Source organism: Eublepharis macularius, chromosome 3 (assembly GCF_028583425.1).
Source record: "Eublepharis macularius isolate TG4126 chromosome 3, MPM_Emac_v1.0, whole genome shotgun sequence".
Lineage (NCBI taxonomy): Eukaryota > Metazoa > Chordata > Lepidosauria > Squamata > Eublepharidae > Eublepharis > Eublepharis macularius.
In genome coordinates, this window is record NC_072792.1 from 182,603,981 (window position 1) to 182,622,189 (window position 18,209).

Sequence of the window (18,209 nt, forward strand, 5' to 3'; positions counted from 1 at the left end):
GTGGGATTTCATCTTACTCGCCCTTCTCTCCTGCAGCCCCAGGACACTTCCAGCTTTGCTCACCTTTCAAGCTTAAGTGCATGGCTCTTTCCACAAGGATACTAACAGCAAATGTCTTCTGGGGATCCACCGCGGGGGGAGACTCCTCTGGGGGTTTCTCAGGGAGAGATCCCACGACCGAGGAGTCCGGCTTGTGGCTCTGAGATTCCAGGTCTTGCTGGACCACCACCGGCTCCTTCCTTTCTTCTCCACACTCGCTGCTGCTACTGCCATCATGTTCGGCAGGTTCGAGGCTGCGGTGGGGGGTGGAAGAAAGTGCAATGTGAATTCGCACGGCGGCTCCCGACAGGTTTGAAGCACTGCGTCGGAACAAAGGGTAGACACCTGCAACAATGAGAGCAGCAGAGAGCAGCATGTTATATCTCTTTGGAAAGTCGCAGAACTTTATACACTTAAATCAGCCAAGTACTGTTTTGGGAAACCCTTATCTGTGCGGATCTGGACTTGTGCTTTGTTAAGAACAAAAGTGATTCCTAGGCAGAGCAGAGTAAAATCTGGATGTTTCCACGGGCACTGGAAAGCCAGTTTTCCTAACGTGTCAAACCTGGGGCCTTCTGCATGCAAATCACGTGGGACACTGACATTTGCTCTCTTCCTGAGGCCTTTCCTTCCTTTCTAGCTGCGAATTTAATTTTTGGCATGGTTTTGTAAAGCCCCCCGTCGCAGGATTTTATGATGTCCAGACCAAACATTAACTGATGCATTTAGTTCATACAAAATGCAGCCACTACGGCGGTCTTTCAGCTGCTGTGATAAGCAAGAGAGCCCAAGAACGTGAGGAATTCAGGAACTGCCAGCACCCTTGGGGGGGTGCAGCCTTTTGTTCTACCACCAGTTAGGTGTTTGCAAAAGTTCAGAGTTACGTGGGAAGCGGCATCCAAGCAGCCCTACCCTAAAGACACCCTTGGCTTTTTGAAACACCAGCTGGACTTCAGGCGAACAGCAGACAACTCCATACAGATGTTTTCAGCTGTGCAGCAACTGGGGAATCACAGGACATCACAACACGTACTAGGCACAGGGCGCCTCCCTTCCAAACGACAGCAAAGCTCTGCAGTTGCCGGATGAGTCAAGTTTATCAGAAAGAGGCAGATGAGGTGTACCCTCAGGGACTCGTACTGAAAGATGCAGGCGGCTTCCTGCCTCCTTTTTCTCCCCCCAGAACTGCCCCCTTCCCCAGCTACGTGATTCTAGCCTACAACATTGAGAATTACGCTGCCTTTGAAAGTGGAAAATCTATTCTTAAAGATCAAGGCCAACAAATCAGAGTAACGTCCTCCCAAGATTTGTTGTTTTGAAAAAATGCCACTTGGAAGCCTGTCTATGGTAGAAGCCTCCACCAGTTCTTGTGGCAATTGCCCAGTAGGGGCAAATACTATTTGGAGAATCTAATAAATGATGATAAAAGATGATGGGGTTAAAATGGGAGGACTACAGCTTGAGTGGAAGCCATCGGACTAGACCCAAAGGCTGCCCCGGCTGCTAGGAAACATACCACTGACTGTTCTTGTTTTTCTTGAATCTTCCCCAAGCGCTGAGAGATCCACGTATGCCGACCCAATCAAACGATCTGTATCCAGCGGTCTTTCCATGGGCCTTTCGTTCCCATAAGCTCGCCACACCTGGAACTCCAGTCTCTCCTCCCGGAAGTACCACAACAGAGCTTGGCTCCTTGGAAGGTCCGCTTGTCTGCTCTTGTTAAAAGCCACAGTCACGTGTTTCTGGTCTTCAGCTAACCTCGGCCTTCTGGGGGACGTCCATGTGGCTTCTTGATCATACAGCTTATAGCGAAGGTAGAAATAGGTGCCTTTGTTGACATGCGTCTGTCCTGCAAGTAATGCGCAGTGCACGGGTAACCACAGTCTAGGGATCGAAACGGTCACTGTGGCAGGATTTAGAGGAAGAGGAGATTCACTGTCGCTGTTGTCCTGTGGGCTTTCCCCAAGGGTCTCCTCCCAGTTCCAGCCCAAAAGGGCAGCAGCCTCCAGGACGCGCTCTCGGTCCCCAGGGCGAGCAAAGGTCACAGAAAGCTCCAGGCCTCCAACGATGGTTTGCACGACATTGGCACAATGAGAAGGGACCAAATCATCCGGTAGAGTTATCGGGTACCAGCCTCTAATACCTTTAACAAAGCACAGAGTCTGAGAGTTGGTTACATAAAATTTGGGATCACTATATTCAAGAGAACATTTATGATAATATTTACCAAACACAATATTATCTGAAAGAAACTGACTTCCTACCTAAACGGTACCCGTTTTTTGAATACTTAACGATCAATGACTTACATCCTCCCAAACATTTACTTTATGTGTCTTTATATCACTGAACATTGAGGGAATAACACTCTATACAGTACTTTTAGTCGTTAGTCGTTATACAAAATAAGTGTTTATTTTATAACTTAAAGTTTTATTGTTATCTAAGCAAACTGTATTGGTATTATTGTATGTTTTACAACTTTTAATTTGTGAAATTCAACATTGTAACATGTAAATGGCATAATTACTTGCATTGTATACGCATTTGTAATTTTTAATAAAAAAATATATTAAATGAAAAAAACAACAAAGCACAGAGTGAGAATTTTAATGCGGGGAAACCCCATTAATCATAAAGCAAAGCCGTTTCATGCACGACTGACAATGGGACCATGGGATATACAACGGGATCCTTACCCGATCTTCTGATCAACAGTTCTCTGGTAGGCATTTTGATCGTTCCCAGCAAGTAATCTTTTGAAGCTTGTGCTGCTCGGGGAGCTGTAAAATTGAGATGAAATATTTTACATTAATAATGGGGAAAAAGAGTCCAGATTCATCACATTGGAAGAAATCAGAACAGTAGGAGTAGAAACGGTGTGCATGACAAGCAGCTCTCACCCTATGCAGAAACGGGCTCATCGCAGGATGAGCTTACATGAATACAGTCAGCGGATATAGTGGTTAAGAGTGCTGAACTAGGATCTGGGAGACCCAAGTTCGAATCTCCACTCTGCCGCGGAAGCTCGCTGGGTGAGCCTGGCCCAGTCACACGCTCTCAGCCTAACCTACCTCACAGGGCTCCTGTGAGAATAAAATGTAGATGGGAGAACCAAGTATGCTGCCACTTGAGCTTCTTGGCGGAGGGGTGGGATTGAAGCATACTTGAGAGACAGATAATCTGGTCCTATGGAACTGGAAAGGGTTGCCCTGCTCAGCAGCAGGTCAGCTGTTCTGCGGTAATCCCCTAAGCTTGGTGGAGGTCCCTCTAGAAGGTCTAATGCTGTGCTTGGTTACCCAGGTGCAGTTATGCAGCTGTGTGCTCAGTCTTGGCGTTTAACGCTAGAGGCCTATCACAGCTAGGGTTGCCAAATGGCCTGGACAAAAGCATTAATCCCTTTTAAGACTCTATTCACACAATAGAAAGGAGCAATTGAGGCTTCTCATGGCATGAAGGAAAATAAGACTCTATGAAAAGAGGGAGGTCTTTCGTCAGACTGTAGGCAACCTTAGCCACGGCTCCTAGAGACAGAACATGGCATACGAATACAGACTGAAATGCACAAAAGCAAAGCAGCCTCGTGGACTCCGTGGAAGCCCAGGTAACAAAACAGAACGCAATGGCTCAGGCGCTGCGGCTCAGCGGAACAGCCTCTGTTTGGCGTGCAGAATAATTTTTTAAAAAATCTTGCCCTCAAGTCATAGCAGACAGATGGCGACACCGCCCACCCCCCAGTGGGGATTTCATGGCAAAAGGCGAACAGAGATGTTTGCCATTGCCGGCCTCTGCAACCTTGGTCTTCACTGGAGGTCTCCCATCCAATTACTAACCAAGGCCGACCTTGCTTTAGCTTCTGAGATTTGACGAGCTCAGGCTCACCTGGGCTACCTAGGTCGGGGGCAAAATAACAACAGTGTGCTTATCGGTTCAATCGGCGCGCTCCCAGGTTCAATCCTCAGCATCTCCAGTTAAAAGGACCAGGCGTTAGGTCATGTGAACGTAAGGAGCTGGAGAGCCTCAGCCCGTCTGAGCAGACAATATGGACTTGGATGGATTGATAGTTGGGTACAAGGCACCTTCGTGTGGCAATCTAGTGATTTGATGCTGCAGTGTTGCTGACGCTAAGCTGGTGTGGTAGGGAGCCTGTCATGTCTGCACCTCGTCCATGCCATTATTTTAAGCTGCACAACAAGAGAGGAACCCACGCAAAATGAGAGCAAGGAAGGTGAAAACGCACGAGCAGGAAGTAAATGAATTAAAAAAATCAAAACAGTATATTGGAGTATAGAACTCTCAGTACAGTCAAAGAGTCACAAAAATAGTGGTCACAATAAATCATACATCAAAGTCAAAACTTAGTGCACATATGAGAATCACAAAACAAAGTGTAGTGCTACGTGGTACAGTAAGGAAGACATCCAACAGGTAAGTATCCTAAATAAAGTCAATAATTTTAATATTCTCTCTTTCCAGGTGGAGCTGTAGCCGGTGGGAGGCAGCTGACAAAGCCCACGATGCCCGACATGCAGCGCCGGCTTGATCCTGCTGTTTCGTATCTACAACCTCCTCAGGGGCGAGATGTATCCACCACAATAATAACAAATCAAAAGTATTCATTCATGTCGCTCAGTACAGTCAATCTCTGAATAATCAAAACGAGTCTCATCTGGCGTCCTCATGCACCTGGTTCAGGGACCCAGTCAATTCCATAGATATAGGCTTGCTATGGACATATCTATGGAACTGATTGGATCCCTGAATAAAACCTTTTCAACCAAGATCGTGGATCTCTTGCTGTGAGGGTACAGGGGGTTTATCTGCCATAGCCTGTCATCCATAGACTGACACAGCCAGTTAGGCATCCTAGACCAGAGACCAATGGGGGACCCATATTTGAGTGGGATAAATATAACGAGTAAGTAAAAAGTAAAGGGGATGTACAGTTTTCCTATATTCACTTGTGCTTCAAAATTGCAGCAGAAATAGAGAATACAGCAGCTATGCACACAGAAAGGGCTTGGTGTCAGAGTACTAAGGCCGCACTGTACACAGCAAGCAGGGAACATTCTAGGATTGACTCCTATATAACTTTTACTGATGCAAGTGGAATAGCTAACCATCTAAATAAGCATTATTCGGGCCTTCCCTTGGTCCATTCCTTCCTCACCTTCTGTTCATGCATGGTTAAAATGCAAATGGATGAAGTTAAGTCAGTTATCATTAACTTGGTAAAACCTTGGCCTACTGCCTTCCCGTTGCATACCTGAATTCAAGTTTTGGTGGAAAATGGAGAAGATGGCCTCTGAAAACTGCAAGAGCTCCCCCAGACAACACGTTTCGCCGCTGCTTCTCTGGATCACGAGGCTGCACGTGAACTCGGCATGGTGCTCAAACTCCGGGCAGAAAGTGCGTGCCACGGTTCGTGTGCTGCGCCTCTCGCCATCAGGGAGGAAAGGAAAGTGCACCATCACGTAGGCATTTACTCCAACTTCTGCACTGTATTGCACTGAAGGGTTCTTTTCGGCCAGTGCCCTGAGCAAAGGAACACACAAGGCGAGGTTATGCTAACATAACATAACATAACATAACATAACATAAACATAACATAACATAGCATAACATAACATAAGCTATGCAAGGCTATGCTATAACAGAAGCATTTGCAAGACCTGTTCTGCTAGATTAGATGGAAGCTTCCCATTTCCAACGATGGCCAGTCAGATGCTTCTGGCAACTGGCCAAACAGAGCATGAAGGCCACAGCTTTCCATCACTGCTCGCCCTAACAGCTGATAATGGTGTACTTTGCCACTGACTATGGAGTCTCCATTTAGCAGCAGCTATTGAATCTCTGCTCCACGGATTTGTCCAGTCCCCTTCTAAAGCTATCCAAGACTAGTGACTATCACCTCACCTGGAGCCAGTGAATTCCATCAGATAGTTAAGCACTGAGTGAAGAAATTTTCTCTTTCCTCCATCCTGAACCTATGTTTCTTGAGGAGGCTTTGTGTGGCTGTATTTAATGTGGATACGATCTAGGTTTGCTAAGCAAAAACGTTTCCGTATCCTCATAACATAAGGCCACAGCCTTGTTAACTGAAACTTGCCTCCACGATCTCATGCCTGATTATTTTTTCAGCTGTTTCATCGAAATTTGTAAGGTATAACCCCAAACATCTGAGGACTGTTAAGCCAATCTGACCTTTCAAAGCAGCAAAATTTACGCCAATTATCTTGTGCTGAACCGCCTGCCTGCAGTGAGGCAAGGGGGAGGCTATCAAACGTTCTACCTTCCGTCAACCCTTTCCACATCAGTTGGGCTGCCAAGGAACAGGTCAGTTACAGAAATACTTTGCTATGAGATTGTGGAGCCTTTTGTAGGCTGCACGCTCGGCAGAGATAGAGTGGCCCTTTTAACTTGTGGGGAAAGCTGCTGTGGGCTGCTGCCCACCAGGGCTGCTGGAAGTTAACAGAGAGCTGAATCTCACTGCTGCTAGCAAAGGGCAGCCACAGCAAGCCAATGCTTGTCACCACCAACAACCAGTTTGTGGGAGACAACCTGAATGGCCCTTGCAGGGCTGCCAGCACCACAAGAGGGCTGCTTCACCACTCACGGAGGATCTAAAACATCAGAGAATAGAATTATAGGATCATAGCGCTGGAAGGGACCTACAGGGTCATCTAGTCCAACCCCCTGCACAACGCAGGAAATTCACAGCTATTCTCACCCCCAGTGACCCCTGCTCCATGCCCAGAAGGTGGCAAAACACCATCAGGATCCCTAGCCCAACTGGCCTGGGGAAAATTGCTTCCTGACTCTAAATTGGCGATGGGCATTACCCTGGCCGTGTAAGAAGGGGCCATGGTAACTAAGCACTGGTGTACCCCTTCCTGCCCTCCCTCTTATGATCTGCCCAGGTTCACAGAATCAGCATTGCTGCCAGATGGCTGTCTAGCCTCTGCTTAAACACTTCCAAAGAAGGAGAGCCCACCACCTCCCGAGGAAGCCTGTTCCACTAAAAGAAGTTCTTCCTAACGTTTAGCCGGAAACTCCTTTGATTTCAGAATGTGCTCTCACGAAAGCAGCAGCAGGTCTGCTTTTTAAGAGCTGTTTAACAAGAACCTCTCCCTTGGAGCATTTGGATCCGTCTTACCTGGCAGCTGCTTGCAAACCAGCCGCTCGGTGTATTTGAATGGAAATGGAAACAACTTGAGCTGCGAGGACTCCTTCGGCCGCTTTGAGGGAGCACCTGTACTTGATGCTCACATCCAGCAAACCTGGAGAAAGGCAGAAGAACCAGGTTCAGCCTTTTTTTGGGGGGGGGAAATCTGAACTGACGCTTCATCAGCATTTGGGATATGAATCAAATGGCTCCATGCATGCAACAGGAGACAAAAAGTGGGCACTTCTTAAGTAGTGATGTGCTTAATGCTTAACTTAAGTAGTGATGTGCTTAGAGCCAGTTTGGTGTAGTGGTTAAGAGTGCGGGACTCTAATCTGGAGAGCCGGGTTTGATTCCCCACTCCTCTGCTTGAAGCCAGCTGGGTAACCCTGGATCAGTCACAGCTCTCTCAAAGCTCTCTCAGCCCCACCCAACTCACAGGGTGTTTTGTTGTGGAGATAATAATAGCGTACTTTGTAAACCACTCTGAGTAGGTGTTAAGTTGTCCTGAAGGGTGGTATATAAATCGAATGTTGTTGTTGTTGTTGTATTATTATTAGCTCACCTAGATTATGCTAAAGACACAACTCTGTATGAGTAAGGCCAGAAGCTGTGAAAGAGAAGTAGAATAATCCAGGGGACAAAGCCTGGTTTAACACCCTACGTTCAGAGTCCTCTTTGGACGTGAACTTGCGATGTGGCTACAGGCAAGCCACTCTTCTCTCTCTCATCCTCAGGTATACCCAGACATCTGGGGGCAAACAGACTTTCTAATCATAAGCCTTTTGCCTTAAATGCTAATATCAAGATGGGGGAGAGAATCCACGTGAAGGAGGAAGGCTGTTCACCCGTTTCCCCTGTATTCCAGTTCTCCCCATCTCAGCAGGCTCCTCCAGTTTTCTCCCTAACCAGCTCTCAGGCTAGAAATAAGCCTATCTGTGGGGGAAAGGGCTGCAGGCAACAGTGGGGGGAAAGGCTAAGAGTCCTCGTGCCTGATTCTATTCTGCAAAGGCCATCCCCTTCACCCCCACCATTCGCAGGCAAATGTGTTTTGAAGATAGTATATATAACAGCAGCAAACACCTAAGTCCCACCTTCAGTTTCCCATGTGTACAATGGGAATAAGACGTGCTTTCTGTGATTGTTGGGAAAGCAATCTAAAGCACGTAAAAAGAATATCCGGCAACAACATGCATTGAACAGATTAGTTCCTATAAAAGATCTCCACTTGTGTATCCCGCCTTGCATATATCCTGTTCTTCAAGACAAAAAAATATGTAGAAATATCTGACTTAATTAAACAGGACTTCACTGGGACAGCTATTTTTACATCTTTTTTTTAATTTACTTCATTTATACCCTGACCTCACCCAAAGCGGCATACGTCATTCTCTTCTCCACCATTTTATCCTGACAAGCCTGTGAGGTGTCAGGTTCAGAATGCTTCTCTATATGTTGTAACCAAAGAGACTCCATTTTAATTCTTTTAGTGTTCTGAGTGCTTTCTTTACAGGTGCCAAGATGTTCCCTAGCAGCTATCTCTCAGAGGAGGAATGTTTTGGCTACAGCTTTTCCAGCCCTGGGAAACTTTCACTCTCTCAGCTTCAAAGGGATTGTTTTGAGAACTGTGGGGGGAGGCTCGGCCTACTGAGTCTTGATACTTTGTACTGTATTCTTTGCCTCTCATTCGTAACAATACACGTGTACCAGTTCAGATATTGCATCTGGACCAGTGGACTATAATGGTTGCTTTTTTCAGTAAATCTTTTGAAAACAACGGACTCTTGTCTGATTGCAGAAGGTAGTCTGGATACAACTATTATTTAGCCACAGATCTGACATGAGGTATGTTAAGCTGAGAGTGTGGGACTGGCCCAAAATCTCTCAGCAAGCTTTCATGACAGAGGAAGGATTCGAACCTGGGTCTCCTAGGCGCTAGTCTCACTCTCTAAACCACAACACTCTGGCTCCATTACAGGTACCTGTTTTCCTAGGATGAGGCCTCTCACACTTATTCTAACCTCTGATTTCTTTATTAATTCAAGGAGATGGCAGTGAACTGAAGACACATTTCTGTTGTTTGAAAAGGGAGGCCCCCCCCCAGGGAGTTGTTTGCTGGCTGAGCCCCACATTTGCTCAAGAGCACGAAGGCCACGTCTTCCGTTACCTGAGGATCGGGGTTCTCCGGAGCCCTCAGTCCTGGAGATCAGGGGCAGACTAAAGGTCTGGATCCCCACTTCTTCTCGGCGCTGCATGGTCACCATGGCACACAGCCGGGCCAGCGACAAGGTTCCTCTGGCGACCATCTGGTCCCGGACATTAGGGTAGTAATACCTGCACAGGAGGGGAAACAGAAGAGGCATTCAGAGGTCCTATAATCAGCCTGTCTTGCGGTGGGCCTCCTGAACTGCAGTCTGCTGCTGCCCTGGACTGCTCCATGCAAAGGGTGGGCAGTGGAGCACAGCCCCCCAATGGTGGCGGGGGGCTGTAATGGGGCCAGCTCACTGAAGCGGGAGAGTGTGAGGGCACGGAACCCCTCCACTGCCTTCCATTAAGCATGCCCCAGCACTGCCCCCCTTCCCAAGGCCTCAGACAGAGAGGACAGCAGGTATGTCGCACCCTGCTTCTACCGCCTCTCCCGAGCAGCCTGGCCCTTGCACTAGGGAAGGTCCAGGCTCTTCCTCCTCAGCCAGGCCTCGTCCAGCCCCTTAAATAAGGGCCATGCATCCCACACAAGCCCTGTGATCGCTCTCCCCCCTTCATGAGGGCTGCTGCCCCTCCCACTGGCAAGGATGTAACAGCCAAGAGCTGTCCTGGCGAGGCTGGCTTCCAAGCCTGTTTACTTAAGCTGATTTCAGTCCCGCCCCTCCCTCATCACACTGGCCAACTGAGTCCTTGGTCACACTTCCTGGGCTGGCATTGCTGTGCTGCCCCCACCCCCACCCCCCATGCTGCCCCCAGTGACACTGGGCTGCTCGAGATCATCTTGGGTAAGGCCTCTGTGGCTGCCATCCTTGTAAGAAATGCCAGCTGCACAGGGGTGAGTCAACACCCTCAGCCACTGGGAACCAGTCCATGACCCCAGGTCTCCCAAGTCTCTACACTGGCATCTTGAATGCTGTAAAAGAAGCAGGGAGGATGGAAGCTCCACGGTACATACCTGCACCAGATTTCAAACTGGATTCCTCCCCCTCCAGCTAACCCCTGCTCAGAGACAGCACTGAGAAGGAGCCTCTGGACAGGCACGTCAGCAGGGACCAGCAACGAGTGATGCCGCTCATCGTTGAAGGTGGGGTCAGGGACGCAGAGGGTCGTGGCTGAGCGGAAGGGCTTCAGCCGGACACCTGCAGAAGGGAAGCCGAGTGATTCAAGTGCAGGAAGGGGGGGTTAAACAGCAAAGAGGGTTAGCTGGCTCAAGGGATACACGCCCAATAAGGCAGAAGGGGACAGAGAGTCGAAATAATTTGAAATAGCAAGGAGTCCAGTAGCACCTTTAAGACTAACCAACTTTATTGTAGCATAAGCTTTTGAGAGCCACAGCTCTCTTTGTCAGATGCATCTGACGAAGAGAGCTGTGGTTCTCGAAAGCTTATGCTACATAAAGTGGGTTAGTCTTAAAGGTGCTACTGGACTCTTTACTAAAATCCTTCAAGGTTCAGTTCAGCAGGGGTTGGGGAAAAGCCTTTTTCTGACAACAGCTGTGCTCTGGCTCCCAACATAATTCTAAGGACCACTAGAGCGGGTTGCAAAAGGGCATCCCTTTGGGGTTCCTCACCTGCCCCATTTCTTAATTTAGAAAGCGTACATAGGCTGTCTCTCCAGGGATCTGCTCAGAGTGGCTTGCAATGTAAAAACATACTGTAATGTTATCAAAACAAAATATTATCATCAAACCATGAGCTGTGAAGTGTCCAAGTTCTTGATGGCTTACAGGTGAAAGCTGGAGTCAATAATTCTAGTAGTTTAACCAAAATTAGAGGAGCGTTTTCCATATTCTGAACAAAATATCAACATTTAAAACGTCATAAAAAACAAATCAGGGGCTTAAAAAGTGCACCGAGCAGTCCAAAAAGGATACCCATAAGACAGTCGCTCAGGCTAGAGTCCAACCATAAAGATAGCCGGGCTGGGGGGGGGGGATGAAGCCCAGACCTGGCACCCAAAGGATGGCAGAGCAGGTGCCAAGGGAGCCTCCAGGAGGAGAGCTTTTGAAAGGCAAGGTGCCACCCCTGAAAAAGCCCTGTCACCCACTGTGCCTTCACAGGCGAGGAGCGGGGAAGAGAAGACGCAGAGGAGCAGGGCTACGAGAAAACGACGTTAACTAGCCCTAGCCTGCCAAAAACAAAAATTATGCTGTCTCTGGGAAATAATGCAAACCACCACCGTATTTCTTTTTACCTGACCTTTTTCCTGCAAAGCAGGACCCAAGGCAGCTTTCAGTTCTTTAAAAGACCACATTAAACAAACTGTGCTGTACCACAAACAGCACTGAAATCTCAATATGACACAACTCTGTACGAGTAAGGCTGAGCTGCTGGTCTCTGATTTGCTGCCACCCAAACCCACCTTCTGGAAAAAAACGCTTGTGAACAAAGTGCCCAGGAACAAATTCCACAGCCAGATTCCACTTTTGTTTGAATACCCCTTTCAGTGAGAACAGAAGAGGAATCAACCAACGTGGTGTGCGGTGAGAATGTGGCCTTATGACGAAGTCACAACTAGTCCTGCTCTCCTGCCCCCACCCCACAACAGAAAGCTAAAACAGTGTTACGGGGCTGAGTATTTGGGGATGGAGCAGTATAAAACCTTTAGGCTACTACTTGCTGATGTTTCATTCTGTTTTAGATCCTCAACATGGAGCAGGGGTCACTGGGGGAAGTTCCTGCATTGTGCAGGGGGTTAGACTAGATGACCCTAGAGGTACCTTCCAACCCTATGATTCTATGATCTGATAAACTAACAGTACATTCCTAAGCAGAGTTACTCCAGTCTGAGCCTATTGACTTCAGTGGGCTTAGACTGGAGTAACTCTTCTTAGGATTGTTCTGTAATTTTATTAAACTATTGACACTGGGCCCTGTGGATATTTTCAGTGGAAAGTCAGGATATGTTTTTAAAAAAATAAGTATTAAAACAAGTCTACCTCAGTGGGGGGTGGGGGTGGAAAATGCCATCATGTTATAGCCGGTTTATAGGCAACCTCTGCTGGGGTTTTCAAGGCAAGAGACTAACAGAGTTGGTTTGTCATTGCCTGCCTCTGCATAGCAACCCTGGTCTTCCTTGGAGGTCTCCCTTACTAACCAAGGCCGATCCGGCTTAGCTTCTTAGATTTGTGCAAGATCAGGCTTGCTTGGGCTATCCAGGTCAGGGCCTGCCTAGTTTAGAAACTCACATATTAGTCCCTCGCTACAGAAAGCTCAGCCAAGAAACTGGAAAGGAATATTCAGGAACCGACAGAACGTTATCAAATGGCAGGCGGGCCTTATGCGAACCAAACCTACTGCTCTCGTACGCTTCTGTCCCACGCAGCACGCTGGTCTCGGACTCCTGAACTGGGAAATGATACTGGACGTAACAGTCGGCCTCTCCCCAGACTGTGGACTGGAGGGGTGTGAGCCCTTTCACGCTCTCAATGTGGACCTCAAAGACGTGTTCCATGAGTCCTTCTCTCTCAGACTGCTACCCAAGACAAAAATGGAATCCTCATGAAACAGGGCAGTACGACTCTCCCTTATGTATGAGGTTTCTTTTAGACTGCCTGATCTCAGAGCAGGTCACAGCACATTCACACACACAAACACAAAAAAGCCAAACAAAAACAACTGTTTTGAATTTCCCACTGAAATCAAACAGAAAGCTGTCCCAGATTCAGCAAGGCTTGGTCCTTGAAAGGCCTCCTGAGAAAGGGAGTTCTAGAGTTTGGGAGCAGTTATGAAGGACACTTGTCTCTTTGAGAGAGAATTGCGACATGCTGCACATGTGCCTCACTCTTGTGAGCTCCCCTAAAGGCATTAAGTTCAAAATTGAATGCTGGATTAGATGGACATGCCCCAACAGGGGTGGGATGTCCACTGGCACCAAATGCTATGGGGTGGGGGGTTTGCTTTGAATGGTTTCTGAAAGAAACACATGAGCTCCCCTTTACTGAGTTAGATCGCTGGTCCACCTAGACCAATATTGCCTAGTTTGATTGGCAGTGGCTCTCCCGGGTCTCAGAGGTATTTCACACCGCCTCCCATCTGAGCTTCTAAGGACAGATGCCAGGGGCTGAACTTGAGATCTTCCACATGCAAAGAACAGACTTCACTATTGAACTATATCCCCCTTCGTAGCTATAAAACCGAGAAGAGTTTTGAAACTTCGTCCCGCTTCTTGCTCTTAAATATCCCAATATATCACTCAGCATTACCTTTGTATGATTTCATGTTATGCGCGATTCTGTAGGAAATGGCCAAGACTCGTCTCATTTTGATATTCCAAGATGAATTCCTTCGAATAAACTAAATTTGCGTGCGTGCACACACACCTGCATGTACACGCATATGTGCACACACATGACTGCTTTTGTTACCTTTCAAGAGAACTTCTTGCATCTGCAAATCAGCCAGAGGACTTCACGCTGAAAGAATGTGTCACCTTTCTTTCACTAGCATGGTGGTTAAGTAGCTGGGCTCTGAGCCAGCACTCTGCTGGTTCGACTCCCACTCCTGCCGTGAGCTCAGCAGGTGGCCTTGGGTGAACCCCTCCTCTCAGCTCAGCTCCCCAGCTGTATTGTGGGGATAATAATAACGCTGACTTTGTTAACCGTTCTGAGTGCGGCACTAGTCTGTCCAGAAGAGCAGTATATAATCACATGGTTATTGTTGTTATTATTACTAGGCAGACCAACAACAAGGAAGTTACTTCTTCCCTAAAGCATCCGTAACTAATGGGATTAATTAGCACAGCCTAACCTTGGGGACACAAAAAGTGTGAAGGACAGTCATTCAGTGTGAATGCTAAAAAAAAAGGGTGGGAGGAGAGAACAAGCCAAGAAACAGTTATCAGAAAATACCTTTGGAAGAGGCATTTCCGGGGGGTCCAGGGAATGTGCGGAGCGTGGCATGCTGGGAGGCACGGCCCCTTCTTCATTCTTCAGCCTCTGCAGAGCCACAATTTGGTCCGCTGAGCCCATGGCCAGAATGACCTTCAGGCTCCCATTTCTGCTGCCGGTGAAGACATCAACCACAGGCAAAGGGCCGTCCACAGCCACCACTGGATACTGAGCCTGAAGCAGCAGGGCGGAGATCTTGGGGTCTCTGGGGAGGGAGGAGCAGAGACAGGTAATGTGACAGGGGCCATACTCATTCGCACCTGGCTTCGCAATCTGAAGGACCACCTGCCATGGGGTTTCACAGAACCTTCTGCAGAGAGAGAATTCTGAATGCTAACAAAGAAAAGAGAGGTGAACTCCAGCTGGAGTGGCACTTGAAAATCCAGCATTTTAGTGAGAGACTCCACTTAGGCAAATATTACTTAGCATTTAATATAATTCTGTAGAGTCTCCAAACACAATGAAAAAATTATCGGAGTAATCCTTGCAACAGCCCTGTAAATTAGGCAGTTATTATTATCCCATATTGGGGAGGTGTAGGGGGAAGCTGAGGACAAGAGAGGGAGAGCAGAGCGCTGATTATTTCATGGCCGAGATTTGAACTGGCAGCCTCCTGGAACACAGCACGGCTTTCCTGTGGTAAACGCTGTGCACATTTGCTACATACGTGCCTCCCTCCCCCTTCTTCAAGTCCTCTTCACTCTTAGCTACTGTGATGTGCCAGAGTGGCGTAGTGGTTAGAGTGCCGAACTAGGAGCTGGGAGAACCAGGTTCGAATCTCCACTCTGCCATGGAAGCTTCCTGGGTGATCATGGGCCAGCCACACACTCTCTCAGCCTAACCTACCTTGCAGGGCTTTTGCAGGGATAAAACGGAGAAGTATGTAAGCCATCTTGGGTCCCCATTGTGGAGAAAGGTAGGGTATCAATGAAGTAAAAATTACAAAGCGATGCATACAAGGGACTGGCATTGCCACTGCTTTGCACTGCTGGACCAACTGTCACTTGGACGAAGGGGCGTGGAGGAGGGATGCTGCCCAACTCTCAGCCCTTCGGCCAAGTTGCTATTGCTACAGCGCGAACAAGGGCTGGGCCCATACCCTGCTGGCTTGCTCGGGCTGTAGAGAAGGAGGAGTGAAAGAACTCAACCCCGTCCTATGCAAAGTCAGCTTAAGAGAGATGATTCCACTCAAGTGTGTGTTCTTTTTTAAATATTTAAGATGTTTTATTGGTTTTAAAGATATTGTATTTTATATTATTCTATTAATTGGAATCCGCCCTGAGCCTGCTGGTGCGGGATTGGCAGAATACAAATTGAATTAAATAAATAAATAAATAGACACAGAGGAAGCTTGATCAGGGTGGTCTCAGAGAGGAATAGTCCTCCCCGACCCTTCCCAGCTAAGACAAGCCACATCAGCTGCCCCAATCATTTCAGAGGGGCAGCAGGCACCCTCGTGGGCCGCAGCAGGAGACAGGCACGGCCAACCTCCATTCAGACACAAAAGCAATTGGGTGGCTTCGTACATGTTAATGCCTCTTCCCAGAATCCATAGGGTCGAAGGCATTGACATCGATAGGTTCAGAAGTAAATCTGCACAGGATTGCGCTGTCGGGCACACTCCCCTGCTGGGACAAACACTAAAATTTGGAAGAACAATCAACACTTCATAACCATTTCAGGAAGATAATTCACTTCACACCAGCCCTAGTACTCCTATATACTACTCGTGCTTCATGTTGTCTAATGTCAGTCCTACAATTGATTATGTTCTGTTTCAGCAATTCTTCAGCTTCGCATTGGATCCTTGCTAATGCTATGTCTTGTAAACCTGTATTTATTTATTCTGTGACACTGCTTATGGAAATGTCCTCGATACTGTATGGAAACGTCCTTCCTACTGATTGTACTAATCTCACACTATGTAATCCACCTTGAGTCTCAGTGAGAAAGGCGGACTATAAACGACATACATACATACATACATACATACATACATACATACAGGGCTCATTTCGAGGGGGAACGTGCAGGAACACAGTTCCGGTAGTTCCCCAAAGAGGTCACATGACAGATGGTCCCACCCACCTGTCTCTCAGCCATTTGGGGCCCGTTTCGGCCTGGATTGGGTCCGAAATGACCTGGATCGGGCCTCTGATGGGTGGTGGATCACTCTCCTGCTCAGCAGTGGCCCGATCCTAACCATTTTGGGCCCCTTTTCAGCCATTTTCAGCCCCCTTTTGCCATTTTGGGCCCAATTTCGGCCCTGAATGGCCAGGATTGGGTCCAAAACAGCCTGGATAGGTGATGTCAGGGGGTGTGGCATATGCAAATCAGTTATGCTAATGACACACTTCCAGTGATGTCAAGGGGCATGGCATATGCTAATGAGTTACACCAGCTCTTTTTCTACGAAATGACCCCTGCATACATACATACATACATACATACATACATAAAAAGGGATTTAAGAGGAGGCTCTTTACTTGAATGACATGTAGAACTGATGCAGTGGAAGCTTCACCAGCCCTAGGAGCTGGTCCCCTCCAGGACTGGGCCTCTTATTCCAGGCCTCTATGACCATGACGTTGTTCTTCAGCCTCTCCAGGTGCTTCGAAGTCAGGGAAATAGGTGTTACCTAGAGAGGCAGTCAAATCATTAATCAGGGAAGTAGCCTATGTACAGAAGGCAGGAGCCAATGATCCGTGAGAATGAATTAACAAAACACATCCTCTCCCCTTCCCCCTCCTGCAGACCCACCCCTAAAAGTTAGCTGCTGAGAGTTGGGGGAACCCCAGGAATTGAAAGGGGTATAAGGCAGAGTGGAATGCAGCAGCAAGAAGTGAAAGCCTGGCAGACCCTCCCCTCTCATTCTCGTAGGTGACAGAAAAACTCCCATAATAGGAAAGTAAGGTAACTCCCCCACTTGAGCTATAGACACGCACTGCATCTCAGTCGGTTCCCAAGAGCTTCCCAGCTTGCAGGTCAAACTTTCAGGGGATGTATTCGGGGAACTTGTTCGGTTTACGGATCACGAACCTTTTATTTAGCCTTTATTTCAAATCAAAGCGCAGACAGCATATCTTTTCCCCAGGCCAGCAGGACGGATGGATCCTGTGCTCATGCACTGTGCCTCGCTTTGGGTTTTGTGAGTGGCGTTTTAGGACACAGTTGTGTGCGTGTGACCCATAACTAAGAAGCCGTCTTTGGAAAGTAGAGTGGATCTTACGGGCCAATCATAAAGCAGCATGAAGAAACACTCTCCGCCCCATCTTGAAATTTCGTTAATTAGGGCTACCCTTTATGCATGCACCCAGAGGCTACAATGCTAGAAAAATGCTGGCCAAAGGAAAACGACAGGTGAATTATCTCCCTCTCCCAAGCACAGAGCCCCCCCAGCTCTTAGTTATAGCAATGGCTCTGTCCAGAGTAAGCACAAAAGGGACAGAGATTTGACAGCCAAAAGGCTAGATAGGCAGGAAGATCAGAATGACCCCAGAGGGAGCTGGACTCTCAAAGGGGAAATGATACGTTCTCAGGACATGGGTAGGAAGCTCGCTTCTCCTCTGGATCTCTTATCCTTGTTCATCTTCCTTGGATGGGCACAAATGACAAAAAATGCTGCAACTTTCAAAAGTTACTAGCCTATCGTACTGATAACAGTGCTAGAATAAGCATAGAGTTTAGGGTCAGAAGGTTGCAAGTCTTCACATTTTCTTTGTGTCCTTGCTTACTCTGAAGGTTAAAAAGACTGTGTGTACTCTTTTAAAATGTCTTTTTATCAAACTTTTGTATATTTTGAAAGCTTGAAGCTTGATCTCCGTAAACACACCATGTCTATTTGGCCTCGCTATCGAAAGACTGGTAAAGGGGGGGGGCAACAGGTGAGCTTGCCACCCCTTGAGTGTGATA

At 47.7% G+C, this 18,209-nt stretch overlaps 1 protein-coding gene across 1 annotated transcript in view; it reads right to left on the reverse strand.

Moving 5' to 3' along the window:
• C2CD3 (C2 domain containing 3 centriole elongation regulator) overlaps nt 1-18,209 on the reverse strand; it is a 79,148-nt gene that overhangs the window by 34,043 nt on the left and 26,896 nt on the right. The window contains exons 15-24 of the mRNA XM_054974963.1: nt 16,784-16,935; nt 14,259-14,502; nt 12,706-12,883; nt 10,365-10,548; nt 9,372-9,538; nt 7,196-7,319; nt 5,288-5,574; nt 2,739-2,810; nt 1,556-2,182; nt 64-384 (exon numbers count right to left, since the gene is read on the reverse strand). Coding sequence (XP_054830938.1) covers nt 64-384; nt 1,556-2,182; nt 2,739-2,810; nt 5,288-5,574; nt 7,196-7,319; nt 9,372-9,538; nt 10,365-10,548; nt 12,706-12,883; nt 14,259-14,502; nt 16,784-16,935 — 2,356 coding nt within the window. The remainder of the gene's footprint in view (nt 1-63; nt 385-1,555; nt 2,183-2,738; nt 2,811-5,287; nt 5,575-7,195; nt 7,320-9,371; nt 9,539-10,364; nt 10,549-12,705; nt 12,884-14,258; nt 14,503-16,783; nt 16,936-18,209) is intronic.